The sequence below is a fragment of the Asparagus officinalis genome, chromosome 10 (assembly GCF_001876935.1).
Source record: "Asparagus officinalis chromosome 10, Aspof.V1, whole genome shotgun sequence".
Classification (NCBI taxonomy): Eukaryota; Viridiplantae; Streptophyta; class Magnoliopsida; order Asparagales; family Asparagaceae; genus Asparagus; species Asparagus officinalis.
Window position 1 is genome coordinate 37,391,808 of NC_033803.1, and position 19,857 is coordinate 37,411,664.

Here is a 19,857-nt window from a genome sequence, read left to right on the forward strand (position 1 = left end):
ATAGTCATAAGTTTTCTTTAAACTTCAAAAAATTAAATAAACATGGATTATTTTTGTGAAATATAGAACTTACAATATATAACAAGTTATTGCCTTATGTGAATGGTGTTTGCCTTTAGACCAAATAATATATCTCGATCTATGTCAACTTGCATCTTAGCTATCTTCCTCTTGCAACTTAGATGTACGTTGAACATTGTTAACACGTTGACATCATCATTGACACGTACAAACAATCCTTTTGTATATGGGACTTCATAAGTCAACTTCATTGGTCCTAAAAACAAAGAAATTCTACTTTGCACCTCAACCACTAAATTATTAAAAAGTCCCCTTGATGTTCATTGGAATCAAATGATTGTTTCCTCTTAAGTTAATTATTGCACAATACATCTCTTCATCCATTAATAAAGTTCATAAAAATAAAATAAGTGGGGGCACTTAACTAACAATCAAATATTACCAAACAAACACAAGTCTATTATGCATTTTCTTATTGTATATAACATAATTCAACATTGATATTCAATATGTAGTCTCTACGTTTGTGCACAATATAATTCAATATACATTCCTTAATAGTAGAAGACTATATTTTTTTGTATTCTATAGAAATGAAAAATAAATGTTTTTTATTTTTGTGTCAAATAAAGAAAATATAGAACTTTTAACTTTTTTTAACTTTTCATGGCACTTTTTAAAGAAAGTACAACACTTATCTAACTCTCACTACACATGATATATTCAACAAAATCAAAGTTTTTCATGAGAAAATAGTCTTCTCAACAAAATAAAGGTTTTATCACAAAAAATTTAGACTTTTTAACAAATCAAGATATAAAGATGGGATCTCAATCACTTTATAGTTACCTTCAAATGGCTTCTTTTACTACAAGAAATGAATATAAGAGATCTCAACCACCGATCTGATGTAGGATTAATATTTTCTATAAGGAGAAATATTAATGAAGGAGAAATAATTACCAAGAAGAGAGGAGAAATAAATGGTGGAGAGAGAAAGAGAGAAATTGAAGATGAGTACCAAATTGGGGTTTGGTGAAGTGGGAGAGCAGCACGCCCATTTCTCCCGCCATCGTCGCCATTAATGTCATCTACTGTTATCGATGATCAGAGTAAGAGAGAAAGGGCAATGTCGGGTTTTTCCTTTTTGAGAAAAATATTGTGTAGAGATAGAGAGGTATAATAGATATTGGGTTTAAAAGTAAGCCATGTTGGTACAATGAGTGTATTGATGTTTGGAAAAGTAGGTGTGTTTTTAAATAAGCGGGGGCAAAAGTTTGGGTTAAAATTTTGACTCGAGAAATTGACGACTTTGAGGAGCTATGAACGATACTCACTCATTTGTGTGAATGAGAGTATGTTAGTTTATTGTTTGTTTGAAAAACACCAAATAAGAGGGTGGTTATATATCTTACCATAAATATTAGTAATTAGTCCTATATGATTCTATACTACGTTATGCGGGTAGCAAAAGGAACAACGGAGAAATAATATAGATAGTCATCATCTCATTCTTCCTCAAGTTTGTGTTGTTGTTTAGCTTCGGGATAATAAACAAGTTTGTGTTGATGTTTAGATTCAAGATAATACAGGGGGGCTTCCCTCTTGTTGAATGGTTCGGCTACCCTCCATTCATTAGTCAAGATGCATGTGGAAAATCCTAGATCTCTGCCAGTTATATCTAAACTGTTTACGATTATAACTGACATGGTAAGATATATTTATTTTTGATGCATATTTATGATTTTTTGATGACAGGATTGGGTATGTTTCTTTTATTGAAATTAAACTTGATTTTGGATCAAGCTTAATTTTTGGGTTTATGATGGAATTATTCTAAGTTTGACCAAACCCAAAATTAGGTCCAAATTCTAGAGGTTTTCTAGAAACACTCTAGAAGGTTGATCACCTTCTTAAAGTGTTCTAGAGAAATCTTTAAGCTAAATATCTAGATAATAGTATATAAACATCTTGATAATTTGTGATAAAAATATTTAGATATTATGTAGAAATTTCTAGAGATTAGAAAAATATCTAGGAACTATGGAGGTGATATTAGAAGAATCTAGATCCTTTGTAACATATCTTTGGGAGGCTATAAATACCTCCTCACCTCTCTCATTTGTAAGGAAGAAGAAAAAGTTGAACAAGTGAATAAAACAAGTTCAAATAAAGAGTCTTCCTCTTCATAAGTTCTCTACATTTCCCTAAAAGTCTTTCATGTGTTCTTTAAGTGTTCTTCATATTCTTCTTCATACTTAGAGGTTTATTCTCTTGGTTTCTTTCAGGTTTCTCGGGTATTACGGTCTTTGGCTAGTGCTAAGCACTATCGGTGTTATCTTTACATGGTATCAGAGCCATTCTAATCTTGTGCTCTTCAAGATCGGGGTTTAAAGAGAGCTCGGGTTTACTCTAAGTATGGAATCAATGGGTCGTGTCGTTAGATTGGGAATGAAGATCTTAAACCAATCTAACTACCGGTTATGAAAGTCATGTATGGAGTCATACTTGGTTAGTGAGGACTTATGGGATGTCGTCGGCGGTAGCAGCACAACACCACCAAGGGGAGATGCTGCAACAGCGGAAGCGACAAAGGAGTGGACACGGAAGAATGCCAAGGCGGAGTTTGCTTTGAAGAGGTCAATATCTTCAGGACTATTTGAGCATGTCTCAAGATGTACATCCGCAAGTGCTATTTGGCAGGCACTAGATCAATTGTTCAACAAGAAGAACGAGGATCGTCTACAACTGTTAGAGAACGAGTTGGCGAATTCGAAGCAGGGGGAGTCTTCAATCTCAGAGTTTTTCATCAAGGTAAAAAATCTTTGCTCTGAGATTAATACTCTCAATCCGGAGGAGTCGATTTCGGAAGCACGGTTGAAGCGGTCTATTATTCGTGGTGTACGACCCGAATATACACCGTTTGTTACTTCAGTTCAAGGATGGGCTACACAACCTTCCTTGGAGGAGTTTGAAAATCTACTAGCTTCGCAAGAATCACTAGCCATGCAAATGGCGGGAGTTAAAGTCCATGATGACTCGGGGAGCGCTTTTGTAGCGGGGAGACAACAAAGCTTCAGAGCAAAACCCAAATATGGTAATGTGAAGAATAATGATTGACGAGAAGGATCTTCTACGGGAGACAAGAAGCGATTCAAGTGTTATCGGTGTGGAAAACTTGGGCATTTCAAAAAGGATTGTCGAGTCAAGCTGAAGGAAACAAATATGACGGAATCAAAGGGTCATACTGAAGAAAAAGAATGGGGAAAATGTTTCACGGTGGAGACTGCATCTTCAGGTACATCTACAACTAAAAATCTTGGAAATGATTGGATTGTGGATTCTGGTTGTAGCCATCATATTACCAGAGACGAGAAGTTATTTTCTAGTCTTCAGCGTCATGACGGGAAAGAAGCCATCATTACTGCGGATAATTCAATCCACCGCGTTGAGAAGGAAGGGACAGTCGTTATTGAAGGAGATGATGGAAGCCCAATCACTCTCAAGAATGTATATCATGTTCCTGGAGTAAGGAAGAATCTTCTCTCTGTGGTGAATGCGGTTGACTCAGGTAACTATGTTTTATTTGGCCCAAGAGACGTTAAATTCTTAAAGAATATTAAAGAATTAAAAGCGGATGTGGTTCACACCGGAGCACGGGTTAAGGATTTATATGTTTTATCGGCCTCAAATTCTTATGTTGAGAAGATGAGTACGAATGATAATGCCTTTATATGGCATGCTAGGCTTGGTCATATAAATATGACTAAGCTAAAGGTTATGGTGAATAAGGATTTGGTTAACGGGCTCCCAAAGTTGAAGATTCATGATGAAGGAAAGCTTTGTGAAGGCTGTCAATATGGAAAGTCACATAGGTTTCCATTTGACAACTCCACTTCACGATGTAGCGCTCCGTTGAAGAGGGTCCATAGTGATTTGATGGGTCCGACGAGAACATCCTCCTATTCTGGGTTTCGGTACATGTTACTATTTGTTGCTGACTTCTCACGGTACACTTGGGTATACTTTGTGAAGGAAAATCAGAAGTATTCTCCAATTTTCAAGAATTCAAGGTTAACGTGGAGGGAGAATTAGGTCAGAAGATCAAGACTTTAAGGACGGATAATGGAGGGGAGTTCATGTCAAAGGAGTTTCTCTCTTTTTGCCAAAAACATGGTATCAAGAGAGAATTTACATGTCCGTATACACCTCAGCAAAATGGAGTAGCGGAAAGGAAGATAAGATATCTAAGCGAGACATGTAGAAGCTGGTTACATGACAAAAATTTGCCTAAGGCCTTATGGGCGGAAGGCATGAGATGTGCAGCGTATGTCATCAACCGGATGCCACTTAGTCCGAACAATATGAAGTCTCCTTATGAGATGGTTCATGGGAAGAAGCCAACGGTGAAACATCTCAGGATATTTGGATCAATCTGCTACGTCCACGTGTTTGACTCTCAAAGAACCAAGTTGGAGGCAAAGGCGAAGAAATGCATCTTTGTCGGCTATGATGAACAAAGGAAGGGCTGGAGGTGTATGGATCCAGAGACACACAGGTACACCGTATCTCGTGATGTTGTCTTTGATGAAGTTTCCTCATTTTATGGGCCACCTCAAGTCTTGGTCGAACAAGAAGGTGAGGGTTCCTCCAAGATCGATGAACTAGTTGTTCAAATGCCAAGTGAAAGCGGAAGTCTTGAAGAAGAGACGCAAGGTGAAAGGGGGAGCACTGATCAAGAGGAAGATGAGGAAGAAGATCGTAGTTCCATGGCTAATCAACGGCCAAAAAGGAACATTGTTAAGCCTGCTCGGTTCAGAGATGAAAGGTTTGTCACTACTTACTCATGCTACTTTGCAGCACCATTAGATGAAGAGGAGCCATCATCGTATGATGAAGCAAAAGAAGTTCAAGAGTGGGAGGGCGCAATGAAGGAGGAGATGAATGCTCTCATGAAGAATGAAACTTGGGATTTGGTTCCAAAACCCATGGATGTCCAACCCGTTTCTTGTAAATGGGTGTACCGAATTAAGCAAAAAACAGATGGGAGCATTGACAGGTTTAAGGCAAGGTTGGTTGCTCGAGGGTTCTCTCAAAAATATGGAGAAGATTATGATAAAACATTCAGTCCAGTGGCAAAGATGACTACGGTACGCTCACTTGATAGAACAAGTCACTACCAAAGGCAGAAGGTGCTTGATGGAACAATTGAAGCTTTGGAGGTTCGAAGCGAAGACAACGTTGCAGATATCTTCACCAAGTCACTACCAAAGGGCCAATTTGAGTTACTTCGCTCGAAGCTCGGGATGGTTGACAAAATCAAGTTTAAGGAGGAGTTTTGAAATTAAACTTGATTTTGGATCAAGCTTAATTTTTAGGTTTATGATGGAATTATTCTAAGTTTGACCAAACCCAAAATTAGGTCCAAATTCTAGAGGTTTTCTAGAAACACTCTAGAAGGTTGATCACCTTCTTAAAGTGTTCTAGAGAAATCTTTAAGCTAAATATCTAGATAATAGTATATAAACATCTAGATAAATTGTGATAAAAATATTTAGATATTATGTAGAAATTTCTAGAGATTAGAAAAATATCTAGGAACTATGGAGGTGATATTAGAAGAATCTAGATCCTTTGTAACATATCTTTGGGAGGCTATAAATACCCCCTCACCTCTCTCATTTGTAAGGAAGAAGAAAAAGTTGAACTAGTGAATAAAGCAAGTTCAAATAAAGAGTCTTCCTCTTCATAAGTTCTCTACATTTCTCTAAAAGTCTTTCAAGTGTTCTCTAAGTGTTCTTCATATTCTTCTTCATACTTAGAGGTTTATTCTCTTGGTTTTTTTGGGGTTTCTCGGGTATTACGGTCTTGGGCTAGTGCTAAGCACTATCGGTGTTATCTTTACATCTTTTTGATGTACATAGTCTAGAAGTAGATCACGTGCTTCCTTATAAATCATCCAGATTCAACATATTTGATAATGTATTGCTATTTTCGTGGGACAGTGTGTTTTTTGGTATTTTTTTGGGGTTTATATTTTTGGATTGCAATATGAACCCGTTTACAACTTAAAAATCTCACACTTACAACTTATGCATAGATCACTGTACGTCACTGACTGCAACTAGAGACTTCTTTGCAAGTACATTCATAATTGCGTTTTTAGTTGCAATGAAGCAAACAGCTACATGTTAGCAACACAATGGGAACTTAAGCACAGATCAACAATAGAACAGAAGAAAACAAGAGAATCAATCACAGAGACGCGGAGAATTTACTAGATTCAACAATCAATGCGATTGTCTACGTCTTCAAAGTACAACTAGATCATGATTCTACTAATAACCATAAATGATTACAGCCTCTCTATCCCCCCTCCCTGCAGCCCTAATCTCATTTCTACAGGCTTTATTTTTCCTCTTCTGAATATAAAAGAATATAGTCGGCTCAGGGTGCGTACTTATAGCAAAGGTATTCAATCTATAGGGAGAAAAAATACCCTCACTGTACGATCATGTGCTAAAATTTTCTTCCTTGGACGCTGTCCTCCCGGTCCTCATTCCAGGCGCAATTTTATAGGTGTCCAATTTATAGGCGTCCAATTCTATTCGAGTACTTGTACAAGCAAAAGCTCACAACATGAAAAGATTGTTCTTACAGTGCACCACTGCCTATCTTTTTATAGACATAAGACTGAGCAGAATACATGTAGATCACAAACACTACCGCGCTGAGACCAGCCAGGAGCCAGTAGTAGTAGTCAAGATGTGCATGGTTCAGATTGTTAGAGAACCAACTTTCACCCGCACTCTTAGTTACTCCATCAATAACAGACACAAGGAAACTACTAATAAAGTTTCCAATACCAAATATGCTAAGATAGAGAGCAAGCCCAAGGCTTTTCAGTGCATCAGGAACCTGATCATAGAAAAATTCTTGAAGACCAACCATAGTGAACACATCACAGATGCCAAGGAGAATATACTGAGGGACCAACCACCATATACTCATTGGAATCATGACGTCTGGTCGATCAATAAGCCCAAATTCTTGGGCAGTCTTGAGTCTTCTAATCTCGACTAGAGCTGATACCACCATCAATGTTATGGAAACAATAAGTCCCGTCCCTATCCTCTGAAGAGGAGTAAGACCCGATGGTCTTTTGGAAATATTTCTGGATATTGGTACTATGATACGAGCATAGATTGGGATAAAGGCGAGGATTGCAACACAAGTGAGGCTCTGGAGTGCCGCCGGTGGGACTTGGAAGGTTGAACCGATTCTCCTGTCCATTGTGGCTCCTTGTTTGGTAAAGAAAGTTGGAGATTGTGCGAAAACGACTGCATAACCTAGGCAAGTTGCCCATATTGGAAATAATCGGAGCACGCCCCTCGCTTCCTCTGCTAGTCTAATGCTGAGTTCATCTCCATGTTCATTGAGCCTGCTTGAAGAATGGTTTTGTTGAGAATACACAAGTTGGTCAGAAAGGAATAAAGGCATAATCATCGCAATCGTTTATATTTTACGATTATTTGAAGATGCATCACCTATTTTAGGGGTTTAGCTACTTAACAATCATTTTATATTTTATTAACAGTTAGCGAATATCAAATATGTAATTCTGATCATCACGTGATTCTCATTGGAGTTTAAACACTAAATGGAAAAGTATTATGCCTTGACAGGGTCCAGGAGGCGTATGGGGTATGTGTATCTACAAGTAACCCAAATTTTTAAGAGGGATTTGAGATTTTATCCGATTCTCACACTGTTTAAATTTGATGTCTACATGTTGCTTCTTTCCCTGACACTTTTTGTCTTATGAGATATGCTCTACTGTATAACTCTAATACTACTTGATTTGAAACTTCATTGTATTTTGGATGAGAAATGCCTTGACCCTTTCAGAAAAAGAAGAAACAATAACATTAACAGGTTTAGAAAAGATTTGGATGAAACACTGATAAGCTAAATAATGTATAAACATGGACTAGGAATCTAAATTATGAACACTCTTACTTGGACTCATCGTCTCCATGCAGATGTCGGCTTTCTCCTTCCTTTGTTATGAAATTGCTTTTTATAAGAATGGTGAATGTTCTGCCAATTCTTACAAATGGACTCTCATCTTCCAAGAGATAGTACCGATAAGATTTTGTTCCCATCAAGAAGACTGCCAGAGCTATCACCATCAGAATGCAAGGTATTCCAAACCCCAGGCCCCAACTGATGTTATCTTGAACATAAGTTAAGACCAAAAGTGAGACCATCATACCCGCATTCATCCCAAAATACCACCAATTGAAGAAAGAACTCCTCGATATACGCTCCTGAGGATCACGCTCGTCGAACTGGTCAGCACCAAATGCCTGAACACAAGGCTTATGGCCACCTTGAGCAAATGCCACGAGATATAGGGAGAAGTAGAATAGTATGACCTGAAGTTGTTTGTTGAGGTTCGGCAAAATTGCGGATAATGTCAGCAAGCCAAGGCCCTGTTATAGGTAAAAGTTAGAAAGTAGAAATTTTCATTTAATCTATAACTTTCATATATATGAACTCCAGAGCAGCTGCCTAGCATGGATATGCTCTTTTAGTAAAGAGAAATGCCAAATTATGACGCCTAGGATTTCATTTGCCAACCAATTTGTAGCATCAAAATAATACCAAAAAGGTAGTGCAACTAGCATTGTCCTTCATTAAACTAAATATACTTACAGCCCCTCAACACCCAAAAATGAGATGTGCACCAAGCATTTTGCAAGGATATTAATTCCTATCAGTTATTGTCGTAAGCTAGCTAAGTGTACATATATACACCCTCTCCAATGAATGGGGATCCTAATAGAACCATCCCTGTAGAAGCGGGTGATTTGCACCATAAAAAGAGCTAAAACTCCCAAATTAAGAATGGCATAGATCATCCCAATTCTATGGGATTGTTTCAACAGAATATCTATTACTTTCATCAGTTAAAATATGCTACAAACATAGGAAAATGGTAACAATACTACAGGAATTGTAGACAATAAGAAACAAAAGTGTGAAGTCTATTAGAAACATATGATTTCTCAATTCCCCTTGCAATTCCGAAGAAAGGATACGCCAATATACTCTTGTCATTGCTGCTAATAAAAAGAACACTGGCTTGCTTTCATATGCATGTTGAATACTTTGGATATGGACTTTCATAAGCAAAAGGATATGATACAAATAAGCAAATGCATGATGGCAAGAAAATGGCCGAAGCACAATGTACAACACCGACGCAACAATAATCACAATGTAGTGTCCGAGATATGCATGGGCGACGAAAGCGCCAAGGAGCAGAAAACCTTCCCAAGCCCAGTGTTGACACCAATGGCAGCCATGGAGGTAGACTCGCCAAGGTGATCAGTGAGATACGTGATCAGGTTCTGTGACACACCGCATCAGGTTCTGTGACACACCGCAGATAGTGGACCTCTCAGCTGCCTCGATTCTGATGATGAAGATAGCGGAGGTCCAGCATGACGTGTTGAAACTGGAAAAGATTCCAGGAAGTAAGAATCCAGCAGATATGTTAACAAAGACGATGACAGTACAGAAACTGGAGTTGTGCGCAACTTCAGTTGGCCTTCATGCATAGATGATGAGGGCGGAGCCACACAGGAGAGGAACTTGATGAGATAGCCCGTCGGCGTCGGTTTGGTCTCCAAGTGGGAGATTGTTAGTTTTGGGGATGGATTCAAACCTCCGACGGCGGAGAAGCTCCGACGAGCTCCGACGAAGCTCGAAGCCCAGGCAAGGTTGTCGACGACCAGATGCAGGCGAAGCTCTCGAGCAGGCGAGCTCGAGTTGGCGATCTCCAGGCGACTTCGAACAGGCAAGTTGAGGAGATCAGACGCAAACCTCGGGCGAACGCAACCCTCGAACTTGGCGTTTTTTCTTCGACCTCGGCGTTTGCCCCCACCTTTGCGTCCGTGGGCCGCTGGCGACAGGCTGTCGCCAGCTCATCCACCTCGCCTATAAAAAGGCCCCTAGGGTTTCGCTGCTGAGCTACTGAGCCTTCCCCCTTCTCCGATTTTTCTTCCCTGGCGGCGGCGGAAAACCCCCAAATCGCAGCTGCGGTTTTGTTATTAAATCCCAGCATTCAACAGTGGTTGAGGGGATTTAAGAAGAGAGAGAAGAAAAAGAAAAGAAGGTTTTTTTATTGTGGGGTTATTCTTTATTCTCAAGTGAGAATTGAAGGGGTTCATACCCTTTAATTATTAACGCTGTAGCTACAGTGTTTATTTGAGAAATCTCAGTTTTGAGATCTGCTCCTAAATTGTAATTTCTTGTTTATTATTTGAGAAATCTCAGTTTTGAGATCTGCTCCTAAATTGTAATTTCTTGTTTGATTAATAAAAAATTATCTGTGTGGCTCCCGAGGACGTAGGCAGTTGCCGAACCTCGTAAATCTTGGTGTATTTTTCTATACTGCGTTTCTGTTGCATTAGGGGTTTCAGCGTTAAATTCCAAACAATTATGAGGAGGGACAGAGCTTATAATTTATGTGATTCGGTTGTACTACAAGTTGACACCTATAGAAGAAGACAGTACTATGTTTCCAGTCTCAACTATTGCAATTTGACAGTATGATGCTCGAATGTTCACAAGGGACGAAACACAGAGCATGATTCACGCTCTAAGCGGTCAAGGGGCTAATCAAGGATATTTCTTTTTAAAGAAAATATCTTTTTTTTGTGAAGATGTATATTCTTTTCTTTTAGATTATACTTTACGACCGCACAAGAATTCGAAATTCATATGTACTTTAGCTAGTTAACGAACCTTCCTAGCTTGAAACGGGAAATAAAGAGATAAAATACAATATTGATGGTAACAAAAGAGTACAGGAGAGAAATATAGTGCCTATACAATCATAATTTCATATAAAGTACACAAAATTTTCAAATTTATCTGAAATTTTTACAAAGTTTTCACAAAATGCCATTAGGTTTAGTTAAATTCAGGAGTTTAATTAATTTAATTACGGACAAATTAATTTAATTAATTAGAGCGTTAATTTAAAAGAGTACGTTTTACTCTTTTACCAGTACGTTTAACAGTGTTAGGGGGGTTGGTATAAAATTTTGAAAATGTTTAAGAATTTCCTGAAACAATCCAGACTTACAGGTCAAGACTGACATTTTTAATGTTTGGAGAAGATTATCTCAAAATCAGCCAAACTTAAGGGTGTTTTATACCCTTTCTAAATTAAATAAGTTAGACCAAAGATTCATTGAAAGGTAAAATTAAAAAGAGAACAAATTGATGGACAGAGGACTGATTACAATGATAAGAAACCCATCAAGAGGGTGGCAGGGTCTTTTCACCACTTACATCAGCGGGCCCATAGCATGGGACCCTTAAAATAAAAGACCCAACAAAGGGTTACATGCACTTTAATATCTTAGCTTCTGATATTTTAAATTTCTATTTTGACAATTTAACACCCCAGATCGAAAAAAAAAAAGAAAAAAAAAAGAAATGACAATAATTCTATTTGCCATGGGATAGTGAGGAACAAAGTTTTTTAGCAAGGAGAAAGTGAGGAACATAGTTTAGGACTCTGGGCATAAAATCATCAAAAATAAATCTCAATGAAAATGTTTTGAGATATTAAATTGTCAAAGTAGGCCTTCAAGAATGAAGATATCAAAGAATTAGCAACTTATAAAAAACTTCAGGGTATTAAAGTGCAAACAAAAGGAAAGGAAAGGAAAAGGCCAGATCCGAACCAAAACGTAGAACAATGACGCAACGGCTATTGTCCAGTACCGACCAAAATAGGAATCTGCAACAAAAGCTCCGAGCAGCGGCATCATCTGAGAAACTCCATACCAAGTGTTAACCCCCGCCGCCGCCGACGCTGTAGACTCGCCGAGGTCGCCAGTGAGGTACGTTATCAGGTTCAGCGATATCCCATAGTACGAAGATCTCTCCGCCAACTCCACCCCTAAATAACTTACAGGTTTTTTATTGATGGAGAATCATGAATTGATTGAGGCTGAGATGGGTTACCGATGATGAAGAGCGCGGATGTCCAGCCGCCGGTGGAGGATCTTGAGATCGGACGGCTGCGGTGGTCCACGGCGGAGGTTGGCCGGTGGATCAGAGGATCTGAGTCCATTTTGGGTTCGGTTTGCTCTTCCCTCTTGTCCTTTTCTGATGAGACAGGGATAGAAGAGATCCGTTCGAGCTTAAATAACTGGCAACTGCCGTCGTGTTCCCTTTTGTTTTCAAGAGTAGAAAGTGAACTAAGACGTGACAAGCTAGAGAAGTTTAATTTATCGAGTTGACAAGACTCACCGATCGTCATATTTTTGGACTAAAGGGGCTGTTTGTTTGCCTAGAAAAAAAAAGTGAGAAATCAAAGAATAGGAAATCTTGTATTATAGTCATTTGCTTGGCTAGAAAAAGAAAGAAATCAAAGAATAGGAGATGAGATGAGATGAGTTGTTACCATATTATTGGATGATGTGAGTGGTTTTTTAAGAAAACTTGTTTTGAGATTGTTTGGTTGGTTAAAAAAATAAGGAATGTATTATAAGAAACTTATTTCCTATAATAGTTTCTTTCTTGTGTTTGGTTCATTCTTAAAAATAAGAAAATAGATGAGATGAGATGAGTTGTTTGTATATTATTGGATGATGTGGCCCACACTTAAGAAAATTAATTTCCTTGTTTTTTTTAGGAAATTGGTGGAAATAAAATGTTAATGAGATGAGATGAGTTATCACCATATTATTGGATGATGTGGGTGATTTTTAAATATGAGATGAGATGAGTTGGATGATGTGACTCATTTCTTGTGTTTGGTTTATTTTTAGGAGATGATATGAGATGAGTTGTTGGATGAAAATAATATTTTCTTGGATAAAGTGGATGAGTTGTTAGATAAAAATAATATTTTATTAGATGTTGTGGTGAGTTTTAGGGATGAAAATGGAGGAAATTGATGTTTTTGAGTCCATGACCCAATTTTCTATTCTTGATTTTTAGGAAACCAACCAAACAGCCCCTAAGATATTCTCTACTGCAAAATAAAAATAAAATAGCCGAGCACCACTATACTATTATAACTATGGAGTATGTACGATAAGTTTCAGATATTTTTTTAAGTGCAAATTACAAATGAGTGCAACGTATGAAGATATAACAAGCAATAGATTTAGAATAAATTAGAATTACCCACTAAATAATCAATCTCACAAAGTATGGCTACTTGGAGATAACTGATTAGAATACATCATTTACAATCAAACATGGATTACTCGACTATCCTAAAATGAAGATTGCATGAATCTACGATTAGACTGCGAAATTAAAGTGAGTAGCTGGCTGGATTTTGTGAAACCCCTATATATTTGATGATGGTGAAGTAGAACGAGCTCACACACAATCAACCAAAACTAAATTTATTTTATTATCCTGTTATTTTCACTTTCTATTGCCGTTTAGTTATCTTGTGGACTTGCTGCCTTAGTTGTAGTCGAATTCATAGATAGTTTATGAGAGAATTTCTTTACTTTAGCGCAATTTACTTTCTTCACATTTATTGCTTTCTTTGATGCTTTTCAATCAATTTGACTCTAATTTAAGCTATTTACTTGTCCTTGAGTTCCTTTCGCATCATTTTCATTTAAGTTGATCGTATAATAGTAAAAGTTTAGCTTCCATCAAGACAGTACTGATGTTTAGGGCTGGTTAAATAGTGAAATTTCTTTCACTCTTAACGGTTCAATATGTTGGATTGCTTTTCCTATCTTATTCAGATGCCCTATTTATCTACTCTAGCATGTTTGGGGAGAAAATTGATTGTTTCATTGCGAGATTCATTATAACTTCAGACTTTTACAACGAAAACAAAAATTAGTCTTTTTATAAGACTTTTACAAAATGAAAACAAAACAAAAGTACAATTCTCTTCAAACAAACGCAGAGATCGTTTATCGGTCTTCTGCTTGCGTGGGATCTTGGCCTGTGACGGGGACGTTGATATCCGTGGACCACCGTCGATCAGATCTAATTGCTGAAAAATTGGGCAGAGCTTCGTCGATTCGCGAAGGAATCAAGAAGCCGTAGCGCCTATCTCGGCAACAGCGAGATAATTGTTCTTCTTAAGATCACCACAACGGGGTAATCTTAAGGGACGAACACGAGAACTGCAGATCTAACGAGCTCTTCTTCTTTATTCCGACGAACTCGATCAGATCTCTACTCCTCCTCCTCTCTGAAATTCGTGCACTTTTGATCTTCAATCCGGTAGGGCTTCGCCAACGCTCGAGAATTCCAGATCTCTAAAAATGAAGGCCCTGGGGCTGTATTTATAGGCTTCAGGAGCCCTGTGTTTGGATAGGAACGGTTGATTCCCTCCTATCTTCAGTTATAACCATTTTATCACATTTAAAGATAACCCCAAAGCAGTTAGGGAGGCTCTAGAACCGTAACCCGTCAAAAACACGTCCCGAGTGCGAGACAGTTCGGGGTGTCTCGCACATGTGCGAGACAGTTTGTACCCTCTTCAGTATTTTGGCTCTACTTCTTTCATCTGATCTCAGAATGAAGTGATTCAAGTTATGTTGGAAAGATAAAGAAAAGATCTATAACTTTTATCTTTTAATATTCTTCAGATTAGAATCGCATCATGGTCAAAACAGCTTTACAATGTCCGAGAACTTTTATCTTTTAATATTCTTCAGATTAGAATCGCATCATGGTCAAAACAGCTTTACAATGTCCGAGACACTTGTGAGTATCTCGGGTATTTTGACCATAACTTCCTCATATGACCTCCAAATGACCTGATTCAAGATGTATTGGAACGTTAACAAGGAGATATATAAATTTCATGTTTTGAGTTTCTTCATATTCGAATCGAATCATGGCCAAAATCGTCATTCTTCTCCGAGACACCAACACTGTCTCGGAGTTTGTACTATCTTTGGTATTTTGGCTTTATCTTTCTCATATGATCTTCAAATGACCTGATAGAAGATGCATTGGAAAGATAACGAGGAGATATACAACTTTCATGTTTTGAGTTTCTTCAGATTCGAAGTGAACCATGGCCAAAATCGCTCTACAAAGTCTAAGACACATTTGGATGTCTCGGCTTGGCCGAGACACTCATGGGTGTCTCGGCCAATCCGAGACACCTCTGGGTGTCTCGACTTGGCTGAGACACCTTAGAGTGTCTCGGCCAAGCCGAGACACCTTTGGGTGTCTCGCCGAGTCCCGGGACGTAGTCCTGCGCGTTCCGTCCGTTTTCACCGTATCTTCGTCGTCCGAACTCGGAATCATGCGATTCAAGATGCGTTGGAAAGCCATCGAGAAGATCTACAAGATCCCATAATTGAATCATATGTGAAGTGGACAAGACATGAGAGGCTCTCCGCCTTTTTGCAAGCGATGCGGGGTTCCCGATCAGCTCGTGTTTCCGTCATTCCGAAGTTCCATCGTTTCGCATGGTCCGTCGACTCACTTCATGTGTTTGTCATCATCAAATGATCTCCTGTGACTCAAATAGTGACATTCATAATCTTCTCTGTCTCGAGCCGTGTGCGGGGACCTATAGGTAATTTTTAACGCCTACAGATACCCCCTCCAAAGTGTTTCAGTCTCGTTCTTTTATAGACGAGCCTGAAATACTTTGGATATGATCGGTCCAACCTTCAATCAGTGTAAAAGGACCTGTTGTTAGCTTTGATTCTTGACTCCTTCAATTTTCAATCTATTCGATGTTTTGACGAATAGCTGAAGTTCTCCCGGCGCTGCGTTTATCGTCTAGCCGTCATCAAAATCTTGAATCTAAACCGATGAGTTGATTTTGGCTCGTATCATCGAGTTGACTTTGAACTGACTATCTCCATCACGATATATTGATTCGCATTGACTTTCATCGTAACGCATTGACTAGTGTTGACCTAGGGTTACGCGTTGACCGAGGGTTTCGGATCGTCTGCTGTTGACTTTTGTATCACAACGCGTTGACTGGCGTTGACCTAGGGTTACGCATTGACCGGCATTAACCTAGGGTTTCGGATCGTTTGGCGTTGACTTTTTTGTCGCAACGCGTTGACTGGCGTTGACCTAGAGTTACGCGTTGATCGGCGTTGACCTAGGGTTTCGGATCGCCCGATGTTAATACAGTTTATACTCGTACGTTTGTTGGAGTATACACAGTTTAAGCTCTTAAGGTATTGGAGCATGACGGTCCCAAATGTTGGGGCTACAGGACCAACTGTTAAAGCTGATTCATCTACATGTGTGGACCTTATCTTGGTGTTGTTGAATACTCGGGTCACGAGACCAACTAATGGAGCTGGTGCGTCAATGACTCGTATTTATAGAATTTTTGGCAAATTCTCAGCCATCAACAGGTTTGATGAGCCTTTACCGACTACCGTTTGAGTCGGGCTAGCATGCAGATTGTATAAATTAGTTCCGCATGTGACGTTAAGCTAAAAGAGTTAACCCTTTTAGTGCTACGATATTGAATACGTAGACTTCATCTTTCTCCTGTGAAAAGACTAAACAGCGACGTGTATCAGACGTTGACTTAGGATTTTTGGCAAATCCTCAGTCCTCAACGGATTTGACGTGCTCTTACCGATTACCGTTTGAATCGGGCTTACATGCGGATTGTCTTAAGTCCGTTCCGCATGTGACGTTGTGCTAAAGGAATGAACTCCCCATGTGACGTTGTGCTAAAGGAATGAATTCCCTTAGACTTGATGCTACGATATTGAATACGTAGACTTTATCTTTGTCACGGGAATAGACTACCCAGTAACGCGTGTTAGGCGCTGACTCATCCTTACTTAGGATTCAGGATAAAAGTCCCCAGACTGGAATTATGGTGTCTTCTTCAATCGGTGAAAGACTAAACCGGCAACGCGTGTTAAAAGTTGGCTTACCCCTGCTTAGGATTCAGGATAAAATCCCCCGTGCGTGTGAAGCACGGATTATGGTGTTATTAATAACAACCTGCCACAATGTTGAATATTTAGGTTTTTATTTTTTTTATGGTTAAAGACTAACCGGCAACGCATGTTAGGCGCTGACTTATCCCTTCTTAGGCTTCGGGATAAAATTCCCCAGACTGAAATTCTGGTGTCTTCTTCAATCGGTGAAAGACTAAACCGGCAATGCGTGTTAGGCGTTGGCTTACCCCTACTTAGGATTCGGGATAAAACTCCCCGTGCGTGTGAAGCACGGATTATGGTGTTATTAATAACAACCTGCCATAATGTCGAATATGTGGGCTTTTGTCCTTTTTACGGTTAAGGACTAACCGGCAACGCGTGTTAGGCGCTGACTTATCCCTTCTTAGGCTTCGGGATAAAATTCTTCAGACTGGAATTCTGGTGTCTTCTTCAATCGGTGAAAAACTAAACCGGTAACCCGTGTTAGGCGTTGGCTTACCCCTGATTAGGATTCAGGATAAAACTCCCCGTGCGTGTGAAGCACGGATTATGGTGTTATTAATAACAACCCGCCACAATGTCGAATATGTGGGCTTTTATCCTTTTTACGGTTAAGGACTAACCGTCAACGCGTGTTAGGCGCTGACTTATCCCTTCTTAGGCTTCGGGATAAAATTTCCCATACTGGAATTCTGGTGTCTTCTTCAATCGGTGAAAGACTAAACCGGCAACGCGTGTTAGGCGTTGGCTTACCCCTGCTTAGGATTCGGGATAAAACTCCCTGTGCGTGTGAAGCATAGATTATGGTGTTATTAATAACAACCTGCCATAATGTCGAATATGTGGGCTTTTGTCCTTTTTACGGTTAAGGACTAACCGGCAACGCGTGTTAGGCGCTGACTTATCCCTTCTTAGGCTTCGGGATAAAATTCTCCAGACTGGAATTCTGGTGTCTTCTTCAATCGGTGAAAAACTAAACCGGTAACCCGTGTTAGGCGTTGGCTTACCCCTGCTTAGGATTCAGGATAAAACTCCCCGTGCGTGTGAAGCACGGATTATGGTGTTATTAATAACAACCCGCCGTGCGTGTGAAGCACGGATTATGGTGTTATTAATAACAACCCGCCACAATGTCGAATATGTGGGCTTTTGTCCTTTTTACGGTTAAGGACTAACCGGCAACGCGTGTTAGGCGCTAACTTATCCCTTCTTAGGCTTCGGGATAAAATTCCCCAGACTGAAATTTTGGTGTCTTCTTCAATCGGTGAAAGACTAAACCGGCAACGCGTGTTAGGCGTTGACTTATCCCTACTTAGGATTCAGGATAAAATTCCCCATGCGTATGACGCACGGATTTTAGGAGTTTGAAAAAAGTGGTGTCTTCTCTTGGGGCAAAGACGAACCCGATATGGGAGAGAAACAATTTTATATTCTATCTCCCAAGGCTGAAGAGGAAGAATTTTATATTCTATCTCCAGTTGCCAAAGGAAACTCAAAGTGGGATCTCCACTTTTAGAATCTGGGAAGGTAAAACTAGGAGGGGGATCTCCACTCTGAGAATCAAAAAGATTTGGATAATCCTAACTATCGGAAGGTTTGATTACCGAACTAAAGGTGGGTTTCTCGTTTATCGAGAGTGAATTGTGGTTTTGGTCCTAACTGTAGGAAGGTTTGACCAAGCGGGAGTTTGAGATGATCCTAACTGGAGGAAGGTTTGATCACTCGATTTGAAAGTGGACCTCTTGTTCATCGAGAGGGGATTTTGGTTTTGACCCTAACTGTAGGAAGGTTTGACCGAGTGAAAGGTTTGAGACAATGCTAACTGCAGGAAGGTTTGATCGCTCGATTTGTGGGTCTCTCGTTCATGAAAGGAATCGAGAGGGGACTTTAGTTGTGGTCCTATCTGTCGAAAGGTTTGATCGAGCTGGAAGTGGTAGTGGGAGTACAAATCATAGCGGGAGTGTGGACTCGTACAAATCACAGTGAGAGTTTTGTGTTTATCACCTAATTTGTAATGATCAGGTTATCCATAAGAAAATACATGTAAGATTCTTCTGGGAACTTCCCATTACACGAATTACTCACCCCCAGCTTTTCTTTGCGGAACTGAGTCTGACATTATACTCAGTTACATGACTGGGTTATCCTTAAGAATACCAGGCATGGCACTCTCTAGGAACTTCCCGTGAAAGTGAGGAAATATTTTAGACTCGTATACCTGTTGGAGTATTGAGAAGCAGTTTATACTCGTATACTCTTTGGAGTGTTGCCGTTCTCATTTGGCTTATCCTAGCATGATGACGCTGGCCTCAACTAAGGTTTGGATGCTATTCTTTAAAGTAAAATAAGCCTTGGTGGGATGAAGGATCCTCCTGTGGTACGCGCAGTACTTCGGATCCGTAGTATTGTCAGCTTCCTCCTGATTCGTGATGGGTGGCAGCTTGATCTTCTTGTTTTCAAGAAGGGTCTCGAAGATGGTTGGAACGTCTTCATCCTTGAATGAGTACTCTTTTTGGAGCCTCGGATCCGAAGTTTTCTGCTGTCTTCGGGGTTGCTGTTGCGACGTCTGATTAACGTCAACAACTGTTATAGGTGCCTTCCCTTCATCATGGAAAACAAGACTCGGATTCAGAGGGTTAGCCATCAGTTGCCTTCTTTCGACCTTCCTTCTTCTGAGGAAGCGTTCGGCCTGCTCTCCGCGCACCTTCAACTCCTTCCAGATATTGAGCGGCTCTACTCCCATAATGTCCAAGATGTTAATGGACAAGTTGTTATGACAAGTCTGCAAGATGAATTCCTCCGTGACGGGATCATTGTAGTTCATTGCCTGATTACGGAATCGTTTGATAAAGGTATCCACCGACTCTCCGTCTTTATGTTT

At 39.6% G+C, this 19,857-nt stretch overlaps 1 protein-coding gene across 3 annotated transcripts; it reads right to left on the minus strand.

Moving 5' to 3' along the window:
• Window positions 6,284–12,385, minus strand: LOC109825165 (protein NRT1/ PTR FAMILY 5.10-like). 3 transcript variants are annotated; one of them, XM_020391921.1, is made up of 4 exons: window positions 12,070–12,385; window positions 11,787–12,004; window positions 8,041–8,516; window positions 6,284–7,465 (listed from the first exon to the last, which is right to left on the minus strand). In XM_020391921.1, the coding sequence occupies exons 1-4, from the start codon at window positions 12,365–12,367 to the stop codon at window positions 6,676–6,678; spliced, it is 1,782 nt and encodes a 593-aa protein (XP_020247510.1). In that variant the 5' UTR covers window positions 12,368–12,385; the 3' UTR covers window positions 6,284–6,675. The 3 variants fall into 3 exon arrangements, with proteins under 3 accessions (XP_020247510.1, XP_020247511.1, XP_020247512.1); XM_020391922.1 differs by having other exon boundaries at window positions 6,284–7,462; window positions 12,070–12,382; XM_020391923.1 differs by lacking the exons at window positions 11,787–12,004; window positions 12,070–12,385 and adding an exon at window positions 9,357–9,448.

Excerpts from the sequence above, each read along its gene's own strand:
- LOC109825165 (XM_020391921.1), bottom strand. The coding sequence starts at position 12,367 with ATGACGATCGGTGAGTCTTGTCAACTCGATAAATTAAACTTCTCTAGC. Across the intron at positions 12,005-12,069 it reads ATCCGCGCTCTTCATCATCG|GGGTGGAGTTGGCGGAGAGA; the intron begins GTAACCCATCTC and ends TAAGTTATTTAG. Across the intron at positions 8,517-11,786 it reads CGTCATTGTTCTACGTTTTG|GGCCTTGGCTTGCTGACATT; the intron begins GTTCGGATCTGG and ends TACCTATAACAG.